At 37.3% G+C, this 20,913-nt stretch overlaps 1 protein-coding gene across 12 annotated transcripts in view; it reads right to left on the bottom strand.

The window, feature by feature from the left end:
* Window positions 1-3,244: 3,244 nt before the first annotated feature.
* YAP1 (Yes1 associated transcriptional regulator) overlaps window positions 3,245-20,913 on the bottom strand; it is a 117,694-nt gene continuing 100,025 nt past the window's right edge. For 10 of the 12 annotated variants that reach the window (XM_037029778.1, XM_037029782.1, XM_037029777.1 and 7 more), the window contains 3 exons: window positions 11,022-11,152; window positions 7,933-8,045; window positions 6,177-6,415 (listed from right to left, as the gene is read on the bottom strand). In XM_037029778.1, the coding sequence (XP_036885673.1) occupies window positions 6,177-6,415; window positions 7,933-8,045; window positions 11,022-11,152 (483 nt within the window). Of the gene's footprint in view, window positions 6,416-7,932; window positions 8,046-11,021; window positions 11,153-20,913 lie in introns of all 12 variants that reach the window. The other 2 variants (XM_037029780.1, XM_037029776.1) reach the window with 1 other exon arrangement.

The raw sequence follows: 20,913 nt of genomic DNA, 5'->3' as shown, positions 1-20,913 counted from the left end.
GAGGGACTATTTTCAAGAATGAAACACATTAAGAGTAAAATTAGAACCAAAATATCTGATGAGCATCTTGAAAACTGAGAATTCCAACTACTTCTATCTCACCAGAGACTGATGCAGTAGTTTCTCAACTACAATGTCAAACATCCCACTGGTTTTATGTTGCCCTCTCTTACTTTTATAATGAAAAAAAAAATCAATGACAATAAAAAACTAAGCAATGGTTTTATTACTTAGATATGTACATTTTCTATATTAGTGATCACAAACTTGGGACCTGCTTAACGGTTTTAGATTATCAAAAGAACTGCTGCATAATGTGTGTTATTATGTGAGGACTTTCTTGCTTATTAGTGGTGGTGGATATCATGAAAATTACCCATGGACCTTATTATTATTTTTTTGCTCATCAGTTTTCATTAGTGTTTGTGTATTTATTTAATGTGTGGCTCACGACAACCCTTCTTTCAGAGATGCCAAAAGGTTGGACACTCCTGATCTAGACAGAGAAGAGTGTCATTTTAATCTTGTGTAAATCCACTGTAATGCAATAACTTGATTTATAATTGAACAAATGGCCTTAAAAGGACCTGAGATGTTTCCTAATATCCCACGAAGAAAATTAAACCCAAAAGATGTTTAATCAATAGATATAAATTCTGTGGAGGTCATGGGAACAATGGTCTCATAATAAAATATACTTGGGACAATACATGAAGATACAAAGATACATAAAGGTGTATCATAACCCTAAAAAATAAGTTGGCAGTCCTATATATACTAAGGGTATCCTCCTGGTTTCAACCTTGGTGATTTTTAAAAAATTTTAAAAAGATTTTATTTATTTCTAGAAAGAGGGGAAGGGAAGGAGAAAGCGAAACATCAATGTGTGGTTGCCTCTCATGTGGCCCCTACTGGTGACCTGGCCTGCAACTGAGACATGTGCCCTGACTGGGAATCGAACCAGCGACCCTTTGGTTCGCAGCCCGCGCTCAATCCGCTAAGCTACACCAGCCAGGGCTTTTGGTGATTTTTTAGAAAGGTTCTTTTTACTAAGAATCTAGCTCTGTCCAGTTACTTACTTTTACAAACCATGCCAATTTTATAAAATTGCACTCTAGTTTTTAATAGCCTTACATTGAAAAAAAATCCAAGCACCAGATTAGCTGTTTAGGAATTTTACAGTAGACTCTTTGCTCAGTTATCTCTAAACACTGCTTTGAGCAGCACACAGATACAGCGTCACAGGATTCTCATCTGATTTCTAATTCAGTAATAAAATTTTAACCAGAGGACTTTATCAAACTTCTCATGGTTATTAGACTACAGTGACCAAATGCCAACAATTTAAAGTGGGACAGGGGAAATATGGTATACACCCTGCCGAAAACATGCTTGACTCCAGCAGCACATATTTACTCAGAGCTGCCAAATAAAGCCAGATTTTCAATATAACTGAATACAAACCTACTACGATTTCAGTCGCCAGGACCAGGGAGGTCTGGCTGTCAGTAAAGAGGTTAGGAAACGGAATGGGGTCTTTGTGTTCTTCTTCACCAACCTCATCTGCTGACAGGATGGAAACCCGTGGGGGTTTCCATGACTCACCAGTGAACATGACTCACCGGTCTAACTGCCCTTGCTGGCAGTTACCATCTAGGTTTCCTTTTATTATTAGTTATTACTCTTTCTCTCTCAAGAAAAAAACCATTTGTCTGCTTAGACCAGCAGGGCGATTCATTTACTGAGCTGTTTTACTTTAGTTTTGAATCTGTCTTTCTAAAAGTAACATTATGTATTTTATTTAAATTCAGGCTCTAAGAAAGACTACTACACTTCTCAAATATCTAGAATGCCCCTCTTTGTTCTCCCTAGAGGCTCTTCCTCTCAAATACAGATTAATACACAGGAGTGGGCAAAATACTAACAGTCTGCCCACCTCTGTACTCTTCTGAGTGTTATGCTGACTCAGGTTCAGTTAGTTACCTACAGGTCGTATGATTCTGGTTCACAGGATCCAGAACAAAGATAACCGGGCTTTAAGCCACCCAACATAAGGTGTATTGCCTACAGACACAAGATCGTTTTGAGCTAAGATATACAACCACTACATTCTGCACAAGACGAGGAGGACAATGCATTTCAAGCTCTACAATATGAGCATTCTTCTATTGAGAAGAAATTATACATAGAGTTTTCAGATTTGCTTTGCCAAAACTGAGCTGTCAATAATTAAAGATATTATATACACACAGAAATAATTTTCAAAGACAATCAAATCTACTTCTTAATCAAAGCTCAGAACCTACCACTTAAATTTGTAAATTTTTTATTTATAAAGAGAACTAATGATTTTCACCAATGTAAGTGTTATATTTTGGATATTGTGAGACAATATTTGGGAAAAATAAAACCAAAGGCTATTTTGAAAGACCATATCAAATTCGTCCATTTCTTCGGTGCTGTTACATGTCATTTAAGAATGGAGACAACTGTGCTTACACTGTTGTCAATGGGGATGGTCTACCTGACAAGTATAGGCCATGAAGTTCAAAGAATTGTACCTGTACTTCAGAAGTTCCAAGTGCCAACCTAACCTTCATGTACCAGTTACTATTATAATCACCCTTTACTTTCTTTTATCACTAGAACTTGTTATATCAGAAGTCCACTGAAAAGCCAAAAAGTTTTAAATGTATTAATTGTTAAAAACAACAAAGAAGAGTTTAAAGAATATATTTGAACCACATAAACAAACAAAAAGGTAATACATAAGAAAAAATAATGTAACAATTTATGTAAGTACCTAACATGATGAGCATGCTCTTACATCTAAAACAAAAAAAGATAACATTGGTACTATATATATATATATATCTATATATTTGACAAGTGTGCATTAAAGAATTCTCTAATATAAAACATTTAAAATGTGGAGAATATTTTTTCAAAATACAGAAAACAATTGTTAGGACAGGCACACCCCCCAATTCTTATAAAAACATGCTGGCGGAAGGTAAAACTCATCTGAGCACTCACCTCTCAGATGTGCAAAAGCTACGAAGCTGTTAGTCACTGGATATTGGCTCCACTTTGCACGGTTTGAGTTTCAACACTGATTGGTATGAATTATGAATCACACAATTAATTTGTTATTTTCAGTGTTTCTGCCAAGGTTCCATACAGGAGGCATCAACATCATTTGTTTATAAAAGTTACTTCCTTTGTTCTTTTTTAAAAAAGGCACTATATTTAGAAAATAGTTATTATAGCAAATAGTGCTTTGGGAAATCTGAAACTCTAAATCAACGTGCTCCATGAACTGTAAGTAGATCTTAGAAGCCCTAATTGAAAAGAACACAAATGTAAAAAGCTCATAACGTGAAAGATTATAAAAACTGGTTTATTGTAAAAGCAATTCAAGAATACCCAGTTAAAATCTTAACCCAATGCTACCCAAAACAACCAAGGAGCAGTTAAACACGTTTACATTAGGAACAAGAACATAAAACAAGACCACACTGAGGCTGTGATTAAACTCAGGAAGAGAAAGGACTCAGAGGTCTCCCTCAGGTCAGTACAGAGGGTGTAAGAACCAAGCACTGCCTGTGTCAGCTACCACAGTGCTGCTACAACATTGAGGTATAACTGGGCAAATTAAAGTCAAGGGGAAATAAAGAACTCCATATTCTTATATTGTGGGTATACTTTGAAATTTTAGGAATAACTGCCTTTACTGACAGCAAGGTAAGTTTTTACTGAAGAAAGAAGTTATAAAGTTCTCTATCAAAGTCCCGCTAAAATCTTCGCAACCCCGCCCCTCCCTCTCCCTTACCTAGAGCTATTCTGCTGATATATAAGATATAGTCTTGATTTTCAGCTTACTGGCAAATTACAGGCACTCCTCTCTTTGATCTTCTGCACATTTAAAATCCAACATAGGCTCACTTCTCCGCCTTTTGGCTAAGATCAAATGTAAAAAAACCCAACATGCTACATCATCCATGAACTCAATTATATATTCTAGGTAGAATTTCATTATTGCTCTAAAAAAAAAAAGAAAAAAATCAATGCATCTGCACAGTGGCCATTTTCCCTCAGATGTGATTCAAGATTTAATCTTTCTGCTGTTTTCTTAATAAAAGCCTTAGAGTCAATTATTAGGAGTGATTGACCTATGAATCATTATATACAACACAGTGATTGCTTTTTTTTTGAGCACTGAAAATACTATAAAAACTTCTTTACCTCCAACTTTTTTTGCACTCCTCTAAATTGAAGGGTCAAAATACTTAGATTTTGTAATTAGAAAAAAAAATCTATCTTTCCAAGCTGAGGCATTTCATAGCAGTTTTAGCCAGGAAAAGAGATTTTATGCCTGTTATAAACCCTTGAAAATAAGGGCTTACTCTAGAAACACTGACAGGCCCTTAATCACAAAGGTACTAGCTGGTGCCACTGTAGTTCATAACCAACTACTGCTTCATAGCTTATACTGAAGAGTTGACTCGTGCTCATTTTTTTTTCCTTTAAAAAATACTCTTTGGAAACCATTATGAGTCCTGTAGACACATACTCTAGTTATATCTCTTACTGTAAAAATAAAAGTATAATCATGATTATCTATATTTCTTTGCTAAATTCAACTAGTAATATACATTTATTAATCTGATCACTTTACCAGCTAATGCATGACCTTACAGTATTATACTGTCCAGGGTCAATTCTGATTACACAGAAGTAGGAGCAAGTCTTATAAGTAAGGACAGTCTTATAGGCAATATTTCAATGTAGTGTTCAGTACAAATGATGACTAAAATACTAAACTTTACTTCCAAAACTAAGGTGAAGACAGGACTTCCAAAGCTAAAGGAAGGTGAATGACCACGTAACGTTTGCTTCAGTCATGTACATTAGAAAGCTACTCAGTGACTGATAATTAGTCCAAGGGAGTAACAAGGGGGAAAATAAAGCCATTTCTTGGTTACTTCTTCCAAATTCATCAGATAATATTCCTTGTGTGCCTGGAAGGCACACACTACTCCTTTAGGCACTGTCTGGAACAACTGCTCTTTCTAGAACATTCAACTACCTCCAACATCTGTAGACTGCCCCGACCAGATTTAAACTACCTGTGAAATATAAACGACTGGTCATGTATTCTAAATGCATACATTCAAAGCTACCATTTTAAAATAAACTGGAAAATAGGGAAGCCTAAAAAAATACATTCTGCTATCACACTATCACATAAACTTGTAAGTGTGTGGGAATATATATAGAGAGAGAGAGCAGACAATCAAGATTTAAATAAGAAGGTAAAAAAATCAGGAAATGAAGATTTTTACCAAAGAAACTACAATAATTGTCCCAGCTACAACAATAAACAGATTCACTAATATGGTAATTTGCCTTGGTTCCAGAAAAAAACAACAACATGACAACAAAACCACAAAAAACCCCAACCAATCAAGCAAAATAATTCCACAATAAAACCCACCAAAACCTATACTAGAGTATGTGGCAATAATTAATATATTTCTATGAAAATTGTCTCATGCCTTATAAGCTCCTAAAATAAAATCAAGGTCACTATGTGACTAATGATATAGCATTAGGAGGGAAAAAAACAAACACTGAAAATAAAACAGTCTTCAGCCTTGGTTTCAGCTCTCTCTCCAAATCAGCATTAAGTACTCAGTATCAGACACAACATTTTTGGCTTGTCAGACCAGTAAGTCATGTTTTTCACTGGCCAGAGGCAGCTTAAGAAATAATTGCTTAAACAAACTAAATGCTGTGACGTGAAGCATTTGACTTCCAAGTCTATTTGTTAAAACGACTGGTGAACATCTAACAGGGCAAAAGGAATGGCATCCATCATCCAAACAGGCTCACTTCCCCCAGCCCCCAAAACAAACAGTAGTTATAATAGCAAAAGAAACAAAAAAGTTTTTTTGATTCTTTAGGGCCAACTATGAAAGAGGTCAGCAATATATTAACAGCAGCAATGGACAAGGAAGAGCAAAATAGTGGATGAAAGAATCTTGCTGGACGTTTGTTCATCTTTTTCTGTATCAGCCAGAAGATCACAACTGGCTTATTTTAAAAATTTCTGGTATGTGTGTCTTAACTCCTTAGATCCTTCACAGATTTAGAATTCAGTCTACCTGAGGGCTCTATAACCATGTAAGAAAGCTTTCTTTATCTAGCTTGGTGGCAGCCAAAACAGACTCCATGTCATTAAGGATGTCAGAACTCAAAGCTTCCTGAAGACTTGGCATCAGCTCCTCTCCTTCTATGTTCATTCCATCTCCCTCCAGTGTTCCAAGGTCCACATTTGTCCCAGGAATGGCTTCAAGGTAGTCTGGAAAACGATTCTGCTGTGAGGGTAGGGTGCTTTGGTTGATAGTATCACCTAGTTGGAGCAGAAAGAGAGAGAAAATAAGGTCCTTTGTGAAAAGCTAACATCAGCGTTTTATCACGTGAGAACACACAGAAATGTATAGAGAAAAGCACTCCTGACTGACCTGAAATGATGCCATTTATTTTAGACCAAACAACTCACAAGTAACAATGCCGAGATTACTTCTGCTTCAACATATGTCCATATAACTATTTAACCAACAACTTGATCACTTATTCCTATGTACTGAGCACTAAGGGGGGGGGTCATTAAAAATGTAAAAATCCCTTGAAAAATCATATATACCAAGAGAAGGAACAAGCACACTACACAAGAGCATTACTGCTTGATTCTCTCTCAAATATGCACCAACAAAATAAGAGAAAATATGAAAACGAATGATATAGTCCCATCTTTCCCTTAAGTACACTTTGGAGAACTAAAATAAAGGACTGGATGAAAACTCTATTCCACTCTTAGAGATTAATATTTCCTAATAACAAAACAAGCCTCCCAGAAGTCTTTGAACAGATAAATCTTCCTAGCTTTGCTTAGAACTTTACCAAATTTACCTGGCCATAAAAGGTTTTTCTGTTTTTTTTTTTTTTTGGGGGGGGGTGTTGGGCGGCAGCACCTAACAACATTAACATTTCTTAGAGCTTCGTGAACATGCTTTCTTAAAAACGAATATAAACCATTAAGTGCTGTAGGGGTTTGGAGAAAAGACAAATGGGGGACAGGGGTAAGGGAATGTGACTAAGATGGGCTGAAGTGACTCCTAAGGGTGATTTAAGATGTAGATAAGCAGAAACAAAGGGGGGACACCAGGAAGCACCAAAGCCAAGAGCTGGATGAGCACTAGCACAAAGGACTCGCTGAACACTTTCAGAAGTTGTCAGCTGAAGAACCAGCTAGCTGGAAAACTGTTTCACTTCCCTGCCAGTTCATGCCCTTGGAGACCTGCCAAGTCCGAGGCCATCAGGGGTTGCCAGGCAAGCCACTGGAGGAATGACTCCTTAATGACCCCTGTGAGGAAGGGGTTTCTCAGCTCCTGCAAGACCCTTGTCACTATTCTAACCAGAGTAGGCGAGCCCCATGACCAAGCCTTTCCCACTTGGCTTCCTGAGCCTCACAACACCTACGTCGGACCAAAAACCCTCACAGGAAAGAGGGAGGCAGACACTGAATTACACAGAGAAATCTCTCTCCAAAGTTAAGGATATCAATCTATATTAACAGAGAATTCTAATGGAGTCCTCAATCATCCTGCCAACTAACTTAGTATTTTAAATGCTAAAATAAGTCATGTCACCAGTTTTGTTCAAATAGAGCTAAGATTCCATGACATTTAAAAACTGAGAAAGGATTCAAGTTACAAACTGCCATATGAAAAAAGAAAGCACAATATGAGTTGAAGTTTACAGGATTTGAATGATCCTTCTTCTGAATAGCCTTGGCTCACAGTAGTTATTAGACCTGGAGATACCTGCCTGGAAGTCAGATTCCTCAGAGGAAGGAAGAATACCAACCTGTATCCATTTCATCAACACTGTTCAGGAAGTCATCTGGGGTCCTAGGGACACTGTAGCTGCTCATGCTCAGTCCACTGTCTGTACTCTCATCTCGAGAGTGATAGGTGCCACTGGAAGAGAGACCAATATGAAAGTTTTAAAAATGATTTCAAGGTAAAAATAAATACCTGCTGAGTATGAACATGATTTTCAAAGAGGATCAGGGGAACTCCTGCCCTGCGGCAACTGAAACAGGCCCTCCTCCAGGGCCCATGCGCCAGACAGCCCTAGTCTACACAGTGAAAGAGACAAGGTAATCCCAATGGAAGCTGGCCGTTCTAAGGGACCAAGACTGCTCCGAAATCTGTGGGCCTGGTGGCTACAGGGAATGAAAAAAATACACCCAGTTTTCCTGGCTGACAGAAAATTCTCTGTATAGGTGTTCTCTCTGTAATGCCATTTTGAATCTAGGGACCCACATAGCTCTTGTTTCAAGGTCTCAATTCGCCAAGTGGTGGCGGCGCAGGCGGAGGTCAAAACACGACCTCTTGGTAGGCAGTGAGCAGGTCTGCACTAGACTCACATTAAATTCCTTAGCTCTTATGCAGCAAGTTTAAACTAAGGGGAAAAAAATCAAGGAATAATAAAGAACCAGAATGTCTTTTTGGACCAGCCCAGAACAGATAAGCCACTGCCGATAAGATAAGAATTCCCAGAGCTTGATCTTCTTGCTTCTGTTTAGGAGAAAAAAGCCCAAATACCTCAGCATAAGATAGGAGTACTTAGAGTCCCAACTGAAGAAAAGATTAATTGAAAAGTAAACAAAAACAAAAAACTACAAGGCACACACCTTGAGAAAAACAGAAAAACAGGCCAAGATAGATCTTGACTTTAGGCTAAATGAAGTTTCCCAGATTTACATACAAGTATAGTAAATATCCTCAAGACATTACTTTCATAAATAGAATACTTTCCTGGGCCAGTAGCATTGTAGACAGCAGCTGGCATTGACTGTAAAATTTGGTGTTCTACTAATTCTAGAAAATTTTATGGTGAAGTGCAAAATAAAGGTAACTGTTGTTCAAGGGTCTGTGACCATGATGTGAACTTTCACTTACCTCACAGCTTCAACACTTAAGCAGCTATTTAGCTTACATGAAAGTTAAAAACCAAATGTTTTACAAAGCAGCTTGAACAGTTGCTTTAGGTTGAAAGCCTGCTTCTGCCCAGCTTCTCCCCTAAATTACTAATGCTGCGATGGCTTTGCCCCCCACCCACCCTCACTCTGTACACTGCAAGCACTGCTTTACCCTAATGCTTCTACCAGACTGTTTCAGAGTAGCTGGACTGTCAGTTGTGTGGAGTTCTTTCCAAGCCACAGGGGCAGCACGAGAGCATTCCTGAGGACAGAGTCCACAGAGCCATTCCCCTGACCTGGCCCTCTGCCCTGCAGAATCCCACTGCCCGCAGCCCCCACTCATCCAATGAACATTCACGAGGATCTGCTACCATCATACACGGTAGGCATTAGACCAGCCTCAGAGGATGCAGGGGCTGACAACAACAAAACCACTCACAACTTTAGGGGTGGGGGGAGATGAACAAAAGTATTCAGTACATTAATGAGTCACATAAAGAGCGATGTGCTTCTATAACTAAGAAGAGGGAGCTTCAGAAGTACAGTAGGAAGGTTTCGTGAAGGGGGCATCAGAGGTGGCCTTGAAGGCTCTCAGGGTCAAAGGGAGGTAAGGGGATGTTACACCACTAAGAGTCAACTCCATGGCAAGGTAGGGAAACAAGTGTTTACAGCTTAAGGGATCTGTAGGAATCAAATAACAGACAACAGGGAAACCACCATCAGTTTTTGAAAAAATAAATGTTATAATCAGATGTATTTTAGAAACTACAGAGAGTGAACTAATAACACTGATGTTGTTTACCAGAAATTACAATTTTGAACTGCAGCCCAGCTTTGATCAAAGGTTTTAGGAAAGAATCTTCAGAAATGACTGTCGGAAGGATATGCATTCTATCCCTTTTTCTAAATAGCCTATTTTATCCCTGGATTAGTACAGGCATTACATAGATGGGTGCTAGAATTATATGGTCTAAAATTCCCCTTGTGGAGAAAAAAAAAGTTGTGTGGCTATCACCTTTCCTAATTAAGCTCAATTTAAATTCAGAGCTACATTACAATCTTGTATAAATACACTCGATTTTTGGCAGAACTTTAAGCTATCTGTGTCAGATAAGTAAATTTTGTTTTTCTTAAGATCATGAAGTTTTCAGCTCAATTGGTGAGGACTAAATGGGCAGCACAACCACTTGCCTAAACCACTTGCCCCCCCACCCCCTTAGTGCTTATCTTTAAATATTTTTAAAACTGCGCTGTTTAAAATTGGTTAAAAAAAATATATATCTAAGTACAAAGACCAGAAAATATGTGTTACTTCTTTTTAAAAACTGAAACTCCAAAATATTTTATAACCTAGAAGAATGAACTATAATCCAATCTTAATTATAAATGGCTTTCTAGGCAAAGAATACAACCTGCTTCAGTGGGAACTCACTAAAACGCAGCCTTCAGCAATGTTTCATATGCTGCCTTTAATATTAATGTATTTCTTGAAAAAGCACAACTTTACATTTTACCTCCTTGAACTTACAGTGTTACGGTGCTGCTGCCCTGGAAAGCTCTGACTGAATGCTTATGTGGAATATTCCTTCCAATCATCCCTACGGTGTAGCCCTAAGTTGGTTTAAGATGCAGTTCATTTGCTTTCGTAGAAAGGCATTTACATGTTTCCTCACAATTCTGTAGCTTTATGTAACTGTTAGTCTACATACAGTACAGGCAGAAGCAAACACGTGACTTTGAGTTAAGTATCCTCTCTACAAGTCTGAACAGCTCACTTCCTCTAACAGAAGCTGGTTGTTAATTCTCATTTTATGGTACTTGCTGCCATTTATGGAAAGATTCTTTCACAGCGATGATTTTTGGCCCACACAGATGTCCAAACAGCTTATTACAAATACTAAGGAGAACAGTCTCAAAGCTAGTAGATGATCTTTTTTTAGATAACTGCCCAGCAGCAACCCTCACCAACCTGTTCAGGAAGGGATCTGAGCTATTGGTCGTCATTGTTCTCAACTCCTGAGACATCCCAGGAGAAGACACGGGATTCTGAGTCCCACCGTCCTGCTCCAGTGTTGGTAACTGGCTCCGGAGAGCTAATTCCTAGAAAAAACAGACACAGACAGGATCAGTCTACTGATTAATGAATTTATGGTTAGGTTTAAAGAAATAAAATGCACATTAAGGTAACCATGTGCATATAAAGTTGAAGTATTAACATCTAATTCAAAGTGAGTAAGTTCCCAGTTAGAAAGACCAAATTCTCTCCCCTTCAGGTGACTGAAAATTAAGTCGTATAAACCGAAAGTTTATCTAGTCTTATTAACCCCAAAAGATGTACTTTATCATCTAATTTTATTTCGTTATTCTCATGAGACTTTGGTAGACACTCCCAAATCTTTCCATTGGGGTAGGATGGCAAATCTGGTCTTTTAAAAGACAATTCTTCTTTAAGTTTATTTTTACTCACCAACCCTCAATATGGTTTTGTGTGTTTGGCACCAATAAGTAAAAAATAAAGTGAGAAAAACATTAGACGATTTACTGTTAAGACACCAATCCCCCTCACAGCCCCCCACACCCTGTATCGTTCACAATTTGCTATCAGTGTCTCATTTTGATTTCAGGTTTTTCTGTCTTGGGCACCAAACAATTTTTCAGCAGGACTCTTACTTAGAAACCCGAGCAAAAGCTGCAGGCTGAAGGTTCCAAACGGCCTGCCTTAACAGGGCCCCAAACACCCGAGGCCTCAGCCTGGTATGTGGTCCAGACCTAGAGGAGAGTTTACCTCACCCTGGCCAACTCCTTAACACCTTCGTTCCTACTGTCCTTCCTCTCACTTTTTCGTAGGTTCACTGTTCCCCTTCTTACGAATTTCCCCTGTGCCTCCGAAGCTCTTATAAATATCATCTCTGCTACAGCATCAGCTTTCTCTCCCTTTACCTTTTTGGTTTGACTTGAAATACGGCTTTTTATCACAAGAACAGTGCAGCCCTCTTTGAGGCACAGGGTCACCATCTCCAGTCCCCTCACTGCCACAGTCATTGCTGGGCCAGAGGCTGTGGAGACAGTCTGAGCTCTGCACCACTTCTAAACCATGAAGTCTTCCTGATGCAAATACCACTTCTTAAAATCCAGGTTTATGCCTTCTGGTTACAGCATCCCCACAGAATGGGGTTTCTTAGCCAGAGGATCATGACAGAATAAAGAGGGCCTATGAACTTGGATGGAGGAAAGAAAACCACACCTTTATTTTCACTGACTTCTCACTGAAATACAGCATTTTATTTAATTATAATTGTAGGCAACAGACAGTAGTAGTATTTAGTGTATCACTGACTTTTCATCAGTAGACACTATTCTATATTACACTGTGGTTGTGTCAAATATCTTAGAATGCCATTTACACTACTATTTCAGTGTTTTGTGCTCATAAGACATAATGCTGTATCGTATTACTTATACATTAGGCAGCGGATTCACTCATTCAACAAGACAGCTCCTTGACCTTTTGGATTTCAGTGACCGTCACCTACACCCACCTCAATCATCCACTTGCACAGAGAAGACCTTGCTGTTTAAAACCAAACCGACCTCTAAAATCTTGTCACCCCCTGGAACTGGCTTAGAAATTTCTTCCCCAGAAATCTGACGTGCACTCATCCCACTTTCTGGGACGGTGACTTTTCTTTCCACCCAGTGCCTGCATGATGTGACTCCCACTTACTAAGCTTACAGCCTTAGGACTCCACTCTGTTCTCTCCCCCACCATTCTAGTCTATTGGCTTCCTTTTGTTTGTTGGTTTGTTAAACTGAGGTATAAATGGCATATAACATTACATTAGTTTCAGGTATACAACATGATGATTCAGTATTTGCTTACACTGTGAAATGATCACCATAGTAAGTCCGGGTACCAGCCATCCCCATACCTAGTTACAAATACTCTTTTGTTTCCTGTGGTGATGGTGACTTTTAAGATTTGCTCTTAGCAACTTTCAGTTATGTAACACAGTATTATTAACTAATCACCGAGCTGTACATTATATCCCCATAACATTTATACCTGGAATTTTGGACCTTTTGACTCCTTTCACACACTTAATTCACCCTTCATGCCTCCCCTCTGGCAACCACCAATCTGTTCCCTGTATCTATAGCCTTGTTTTTTTGTTTGTTTGTTTTTTAAGATTCTACTCATCAGTGAGATTAAACAGTATTTGGCCTTCTCTGACTTATTTCATTTAACATAATGCGCTCAAGGTCCCATGTTGTTGTAAATGGCAAGATTCCATTCTTTTTTTTATAACGACTGAATAATATTCCACTGTGCATATATACCATGCCTTCTTTATTCACGGCTAGACACTTAGGGCATTTCCATATCCTGCTTATTGTGAATAATGCTGCAATGAACATGTGGGTGCAGATATCTTTTCAAATTAGTGTTTTTTGTATGAAACTTTTAAATTATTCATTGAATTTGTTGAGGTAATACTGGTTAATGCAATCATATAGGTTTCAGGTATAAAATTATTAGTGCCTTCTTCTTCTTTGGATAAATATCCAGAAGTGGAATTGGTGGATCACATGGTAATTCTATTTTTAATTTTTTGAGAAACCTCCATACTGTTTTTCATTGTGGCTGCAGCAATTTATAGTCCCACCAACTGTGCACAGGGGTTCCTTTTTTTCCATATCCTTGCCAACGCTTGTTATTTTTTTGTCTTTTTGATAACAGCCATTCTGACAGGAATGAGGTGATACCTCATTGTGGTTTTGATTTGCATTTCCCTGAGGATTAGTGATGTTGAGCATTTTTTCATGTGCCTGTTAGGCCATCTGTTGGTTTTTCCCCCCCAAGGCTGATCAGTTGAAATACAAGAGCACCTTTAACATTCTTTATATACACATAATTTCATCTCAATATAGCAATTTCAACCCTTACTCCAATGTGCTTGCTTCATTTCTATACTAAGATCGCTAAGAAATGCTTGAAAAAAATCATACAATTATTCAGACTGTTTCTACAAAGTAGAAAAACAGTTTTTGGCCTTGGCTGGGCCCTTTGTACCACTCAATTTTTTTTGGTAGTTGGTCAGTTTTTCTTACATTCCCATGGTCACTACTACAAACCTGGCACACTTCCTCAAGCTCCTATTAAGTCCATTTCCATCTCTTTCCCATTTAAATAAGAACACTGAGGCCATGAAGCACAATTTTCTGGCTCCTCCCGCCATCCCTTCCTGCTCCCCACAAAGCTATCTTCACTCATACTCATCTCTTCTAGTCTAAGGAGATGGTTTTTCCCCTTCCTCCTGTTAAAAGCCTACATGTTTTTTTTTAGTAGCTTCTGGGAATCCATTTTATTTGTTTTCTCTCTATCCTAGATCTCTTTTTTTAAGATTTAAAAACATTTTTAAAATTTATTTTTAGACAGAGGGGAAGGAAGAGAGAAAGAGAGGGAGAGAAACATCAATGTGTGGTTGCCTCTCACATACACCCACTGGGGACCTGGCCCACACCCCAGCCTTGTGTCCTAACCCGGAACTGAACCTGTGACCAGTTTGCAGGCCAGAGCTTAATCCACTGAGCCACACCAGCCAGGGCTCTATCCTTATCTGTGATCCCTCCCATTCCCTCCCCAAGTGACAAGTGACTTTAAAACAATGACAGTCACTCCCCACGCAGGTCTATATGATGACATCTTGTCTCTCGGTACCATGTCTTTCCATATGCTCTTTCTGACTGGAATACTTTTCTTCCTTCTCTATTATTATTTACAGCTTTCTCTCCGTAACTCTCCATGATGATTCCACCTCCAGATGTTATGTCTTTAACACCCTGAGCACATGTATGTCACATGATTTAGTACCTATCACACGGTATTGTAATTATTTCTTTATTTTTCCTCTGTCCCTTAAGGGCACACTGAATGAATGGGTGGGCTGTTTGGGGGCATAAAATAGTATCCTCTAATACTTTTGAGAACTTATGTTGCTTTTGAAATAAGAATATAAATAGAAATGAGAATAGAAATAGAAATAAGAATACATATAGAAATGAATTTTAGAATGAATAAAATTCTGGATGAGGCTGCTAGCTAGGGTTCTGAGAGGAAACTCGGTCTTTCAAACATGAAAGTGATTTGTGATCATCCTGAAACAAACTTCATTTGCTTTCTATCAAAGAAGGCCTGTTCATGTCTGTGTACCTAATTTTGAATTCCCTACAACGCAAAGCCAAGTACATGCCATAACACTAACCAGGAAATCACTACTAAAATGACTGAATGAATTGGCTGACAAGAGACAAGATGTCATCATACAGACCTGCGTGGGGAGTGACTGTCATTGTTTTAAAGTCACTTGTCACTTCGGGAGGGAATGGGAGGGATTACAGATAAGGATAGAGCCCTGGCTGGTGTGGCCCAGTGGATTAAGCCAATTAAGTCATCTTCATTTTATGACTTTTTATTTCACTGTTTTTTAAATAAAATTCCTACTTCTTCATGACTGTTTATAAAGTTAAAGTCATTCATGCGCAGATTATACATGTTTTTGCTTTGAATTGTGCCATTGTGCTTGTTCAAAGCTGTCCAAGTTTTACTTTTTGTTGCCTTTAACAACTGAATTTCTACTCTTAGCAGACAGTGCAGAGCCACCTTACCCACATTTATAAAAAAAGGCAATTTAGAGATGAAAATAAGAAGGGAAATCACTCCAAGTTGCCTAACTAGACATCCACTTCTTGAACAGCTACGGAACATACTTTTCACCAAACCTACAGCTGAGCCTCGCATGACTAAGAGGAACAAAACTAGGGATTCAACTATACTGAATGGAAAAAAATGCTACTTTATTTACTGGTGGCAGTAGGAAGGTGTTAGCATTAGCAAATAGAAAGGAATCTGTCATGAAAACAAATATAATGTGATAAAGCCAATGATAAAAATTATAATATACAGATTATAGAAATCATACTGAAGGTATGAATATTCAACTCACTTTCTGACACTTCCAATTACAGCGAAAAGAATGCATTGATTACATGCCCTTAGTAATTTTTGAACAGCTTGATGTATAATTGTATAGTAACTTTCATTCTATTATTCAAAATGGATACATTCTTATGTAGCTCAGTATTTGCTTAAAGCCAAACTGGCTTTATATAATTAAAGTTTACTTGGCAGTCCTTCTCCAGGTCATTAATTCCTATGTTAGTATTTTTACCTGTTGTGAATATGGTTTATTATATTGGGTTTAATAAAGATGAAAAATTTCTGTTTCTATTTTAAAGAAATTATCAAAATTGGGAGAGAGACTTCCGTATTTAGGTAGGAAAAACAAGCTAAACTTTTCCCTGCTTTTTAGCCCTAAGTCTTTGGACTTCAATGAAATATAAAAACAGTTAACTTCTATTTCTCACATAAACACACACATCTATACAGAGAGTTTTAAAAGGCAGATCTTAGAAGTGAAATAGAAATTTGGGGAGGTGTCCTACTACTGCTTACCCACACAGATATCGAAGGAGAGTGAACACAGAGCCAGTGCTAACTGAAAGTTCTTCTATAAGCTGTCCTGCTTCCAGTGAGGAACAGTTAAATTGCGCATTTTCTGGGAAGTAAGCTTTATTTGTAACCGAGGACTATTACATTGTGAACAGATACGAATATGAACAGACTTGTCTAAAATCCAGAATTTTAGAAATGTTGAAAATTTGTTTCAGATCTGTAGAGACATTTTGCTAGTGACTCTAGAAAAAAATAACTATTTTAATATGAGTATGAAATCAAGTATGTAATCTGAATTTTTTAATAAAAAATGTATCTCACATAAACTTTCTCCATTACACTGCATTAAAAAGCCTGTATATATTTATATGTATAAAATACGCCTGTTTTATTGCAATAAATTAATTTTATTAAAACACATTTTGGATGAGTATGAATATTACTTTGTAACTGGGTAAATCTGGCCTGTTTAAAAATAAGCCTTGGGATATAACTGGATTGTCTATAAAAACTGATTTCAGTTGAAACATGTCACATTGAAAGTTACGTCTATCTTTAAAAAGTTTTTATATCCTGAACAAATGCCTAAAATTAGAACACTGGGCTAAAATTATAAGTTTGTTAAGCTTCTCTTTTCCCTAAGGTATTTAGAAAAAAATAGTTTGACAGACTTTCAAAAATGGAGAAGCAAGTTGATAGGAATTTCGGCCAAAATTTAATCATGCTTCTGTATTTCAAAGGTCAAATAGTCTTTTTTTTGAGTAGTATTTGATTTTTTCTAAGTGAAGCAAGTATTTTTAGCTCATTTTCTTCTGTAATAATACAAATATGTGGTGGCTTTTTCCCACTGAGCTTGTAAATCTTAGCTAATCTGGGACGCACTGAGTCAGAGCTATCTGCACTACAAGTAAAACCAATGGTCCCAGCTTGGTCTGGAGGAAACTTTCCAGGATGGTTTATAAAGAAAAACACAAGTTTGCCTGCTTTATATAATACACTTTCAGGGACTCGGGACCTAGCCATAAGCCACTGACCTTTTTCATATTGCCCTCCTTTCATTTAAATAGTAGTATTGTTTTCCATAGGGTAAAAAGACACTTGTAAGATAATATAACTGGTAGCTAAAGTATTTTGGCTCCATGTGAAATGGGTTTTGGGGTTCCTATCATTTAGAAAATGAGAAAGGCAACAGAAGTAGTTAGTAGTCTAGGAACATTTAGAACATTTCTAGGTCATTCAGTTCTTGTATGTAAGAGAACTGAAAGCATGTATCTACGCCAAGTCACATAACTCAGAAACAACTCACATGTCTGTCTATCAACAGGTGAGTGGATGAAATAATTGTAGTATATCCCTATAATGGGATGCTAGTTAGCAATAAAAAGGAAAGGACTACAGATGCAACATGAATGAATAATTTTCAAAACAGTAACGCTAAGTGAAAAAGTTATGATTCCATTTACAGAAAATGCAAAAAATGCATGCCAACTTGAATTATACTCCGAAAGCAATTTTTGTCTTTTAGCAGATACTAAGCTATGTAAGATTATATCCATTTTTGAATAATATATGGCACCTACTCCCTCCATAATCAAAAGAAAGGTAAGTTCATTAAAGTAGAAATCCAAATTTAGAAATGGAGAGTAACTCTAAAAACATACATTTTATACAGTTTGTCTCGATGATAGTTTATAACAAAAAATTCCAAAAATAGAGAGGAAAAACCATTTCTTCCAACTATTTTAAGATAGGCTCTGCCTTATCCCATTTTCCAATATAGCTTTAAACAGTCACAGATACTTCATTACGTCTGAAGTTATTAAAACATTCAGCCAATGTTTAGAATGCTTTTTGTTTTTTAATGTTTGGGCTATTTACCAAAGTATCTTCAGCTTCAGAAATATTTTTGACTGAAAAATGTGCATGCATGGATTTGGGGATAGTTATAACAACTGTACGACAACCCTAAATTCTGAAAAGTAATATCCATAATAGATTTGCTGTTTGGTGTGCCCAGCATTACCTTCAGAGTCACACTCTTTCTAGGTCTTTTGTATTTTGTATTACTTAAATAAAGTAACAGAAGTCATTATAGTATTCTTCAAATTATGTTGACTTAAACAGGAAGGGAGGGAAAGAAACCTATTAGAGTATACAGGGTGTGAGGCTGAATCTCCCACCATCCCTAAAAGATTTCAAACACGCCCATTAAAAATAAAATATAAAACTGTCACAAGAAAATACCTAAATGAATCTACAGTTTATATCAATATTAGGACTTCTAAAAGAAGAGAAATTATCTTGGGGAAAGTGTTCATTGGATTCTGAAACTGCTTTTCCAGCGTCTGCTAATAAGAAAGAAATTCAGGTGGAAAAAGAAAGATTGATAGGGCCCTGGCTGGTGTGGCTCAGTGGACTGAGCACCAGCCTGAGAACCGAAGGGTGGCTGGTTCGATTTCCAGTCAGGGCACATGCCTGGGTTGCAGGCCAGGACCCCAGTAGGGGACATGTGAGGGGCAACCACACATTGGTTTCTCTCCCTCTCTTTCTCCCCTCTCCAAAAAAAAAAAAAAAAAAAAAAAAAAAAAAAAAAAAAAAACCCAACAAAAAAACCCATTGATGGCATTTTTTCCCCCCACAGGGCTGAAGACTGGTAAAATTTTGGACATCTGAATCACTTTACCATGGTGGGCTAATGACATAGTACAGTATCTTCAACAGTAATACTGTGGGTTTTATCACTCATTAAACCAGTGACTGACTTAATGTATATTTATTACTCCTCATAAGGAATGGCAACTACACAATATTTATTAGTTATAAAATAGTTATAGCTATAATTTCTAGAAGATTGAAGCAATTGTTTGCTCATAAAAAGTATCTGTATACAATAGTCTTATATCTATTTCCTGGGAAGTTTCAAGAATTCTGATGAGGCCACTTAGGGATGAGTTTTGACCTAGGTCTTACAACGGAAAAAGAGAACCTTCACTGGTAAGAGGTCAGAAGAAAAGCCCATGAGCAGAACTGTGGCAACAATACATTAGACAGAACTCAGCAGAAGGAAGAGTAAACTGGCTGAATCAGCTTAATGACCACAGACCATGAGCCAGGTTGCAGAGTTTAGGCTAATCTCATAGGTATTGGTAAACCACAGGTATTAAGAACCACATTCTTAAAGGAGAAGAGAAGGTAAAAAAAACCATCCATACTCAGGGCTGACTATCTTTCCTTAAAGTGTCTATTTCAAAAGACCTTGAAACAAAATATGGGATGCGTTCTCAACCCAGTCTTTGTAAAGGTCTCCAATTTACAAAGGTGCAACTGATGTATTAGACAAACATGCAGGTAGAAAATTAAGCATTCTGTGCTCCATCTCACAGAGCAAAGATGCTATTCATACTTTCAAAGTTTTCCTCAGAAAATTACTTTTGAAACACAAAATAGTGAATAATCAAAGTAATAAAGAGTATAAAGGTCTATGAAGTCAAGATTCTCTAATGTTCTGTGAACAAACCCTAACATATTAAAGTGATAATTTCCATCTTTAACTAAGAAGACACTCTTCTACCTTTAAAGTAGTCTTAATTTTTCAAAATTTTGCATTAACCTTACCTATGCTGACATTAGTTTACGTGATTAAGAGAATCTTGCAATACAGACATGCTTTGTTAATTCTATTAGAAAGTATTGGGTTGGACAAAAAGTCTGCTGTTTTTTCTGTATGATGGTTCTAGTAGTGCTTAGTTGTCTTTAACTTCATTCGAAACAATTTTATTAGACTGCATAATGACAGCTGCCAATCAGGATGCATTAAAAAATCAAAATTGTTCATTTTTGTGCAGCCATTTTCATATTTAAAATGGAAGAGGATATGCAACATTTTTGTCATGTTATGCTCTATTATTTCAAGAGAGGTTAAAATGCAAAAGAAATGCAAAAAAATCTGTGCAGTCTATGGAGAAGGTTCTCTGACTGACTGAATGTGTCAAAAGGTGTCTGTTAAATTTCTTGGTACTACTGACATTTTGGCCAAATAATTCTTTGCTGTGGGGCTATCTTATGCATTGGAAGATAGATGTTTTAGCATCACCCTGGCCTCTATCCTAGAAGCCAATAGCAGGAGATAGCTGACATACTCAAAATATCCAAATCAGTAAAGTTATTGGTGAAAACGAAAAACGTGTGTTTTATGTTGTGGAAAACATGTAATGAATGGACTTTGGGCCAAACTATTACTTAAAGACAGCCTTTGAAATATGTAATTTATAAACATTTTAAAATTTGGTACCTTCTCACATCGCAAAGCATATGAGGTACAGAATTATACAATAACAACACTGATTTC

This window comes from Sturnira hondurensis, unplaced genomic scaffold (assembly GCF_014824575.4).
Source record: "Sturnira hondurensis isolate 20B ecotype Veracruz unplaced genomic scaffold, ASM1482457v3 Scaffold0020489, whole genome shotgun sequence".
In the NCBI taxonomy this organism is placed as follows: Eukaryota; Metazoa; Chordata; class Mammalia; order Chiroptera; family Phyllostomidae; genus Sturnira; species Sturnira hondurensis.
Note: the sequence above shows the minus strand (reverse complement) of the source record. Positions and strands in the feature narration are given on the sequence as shown.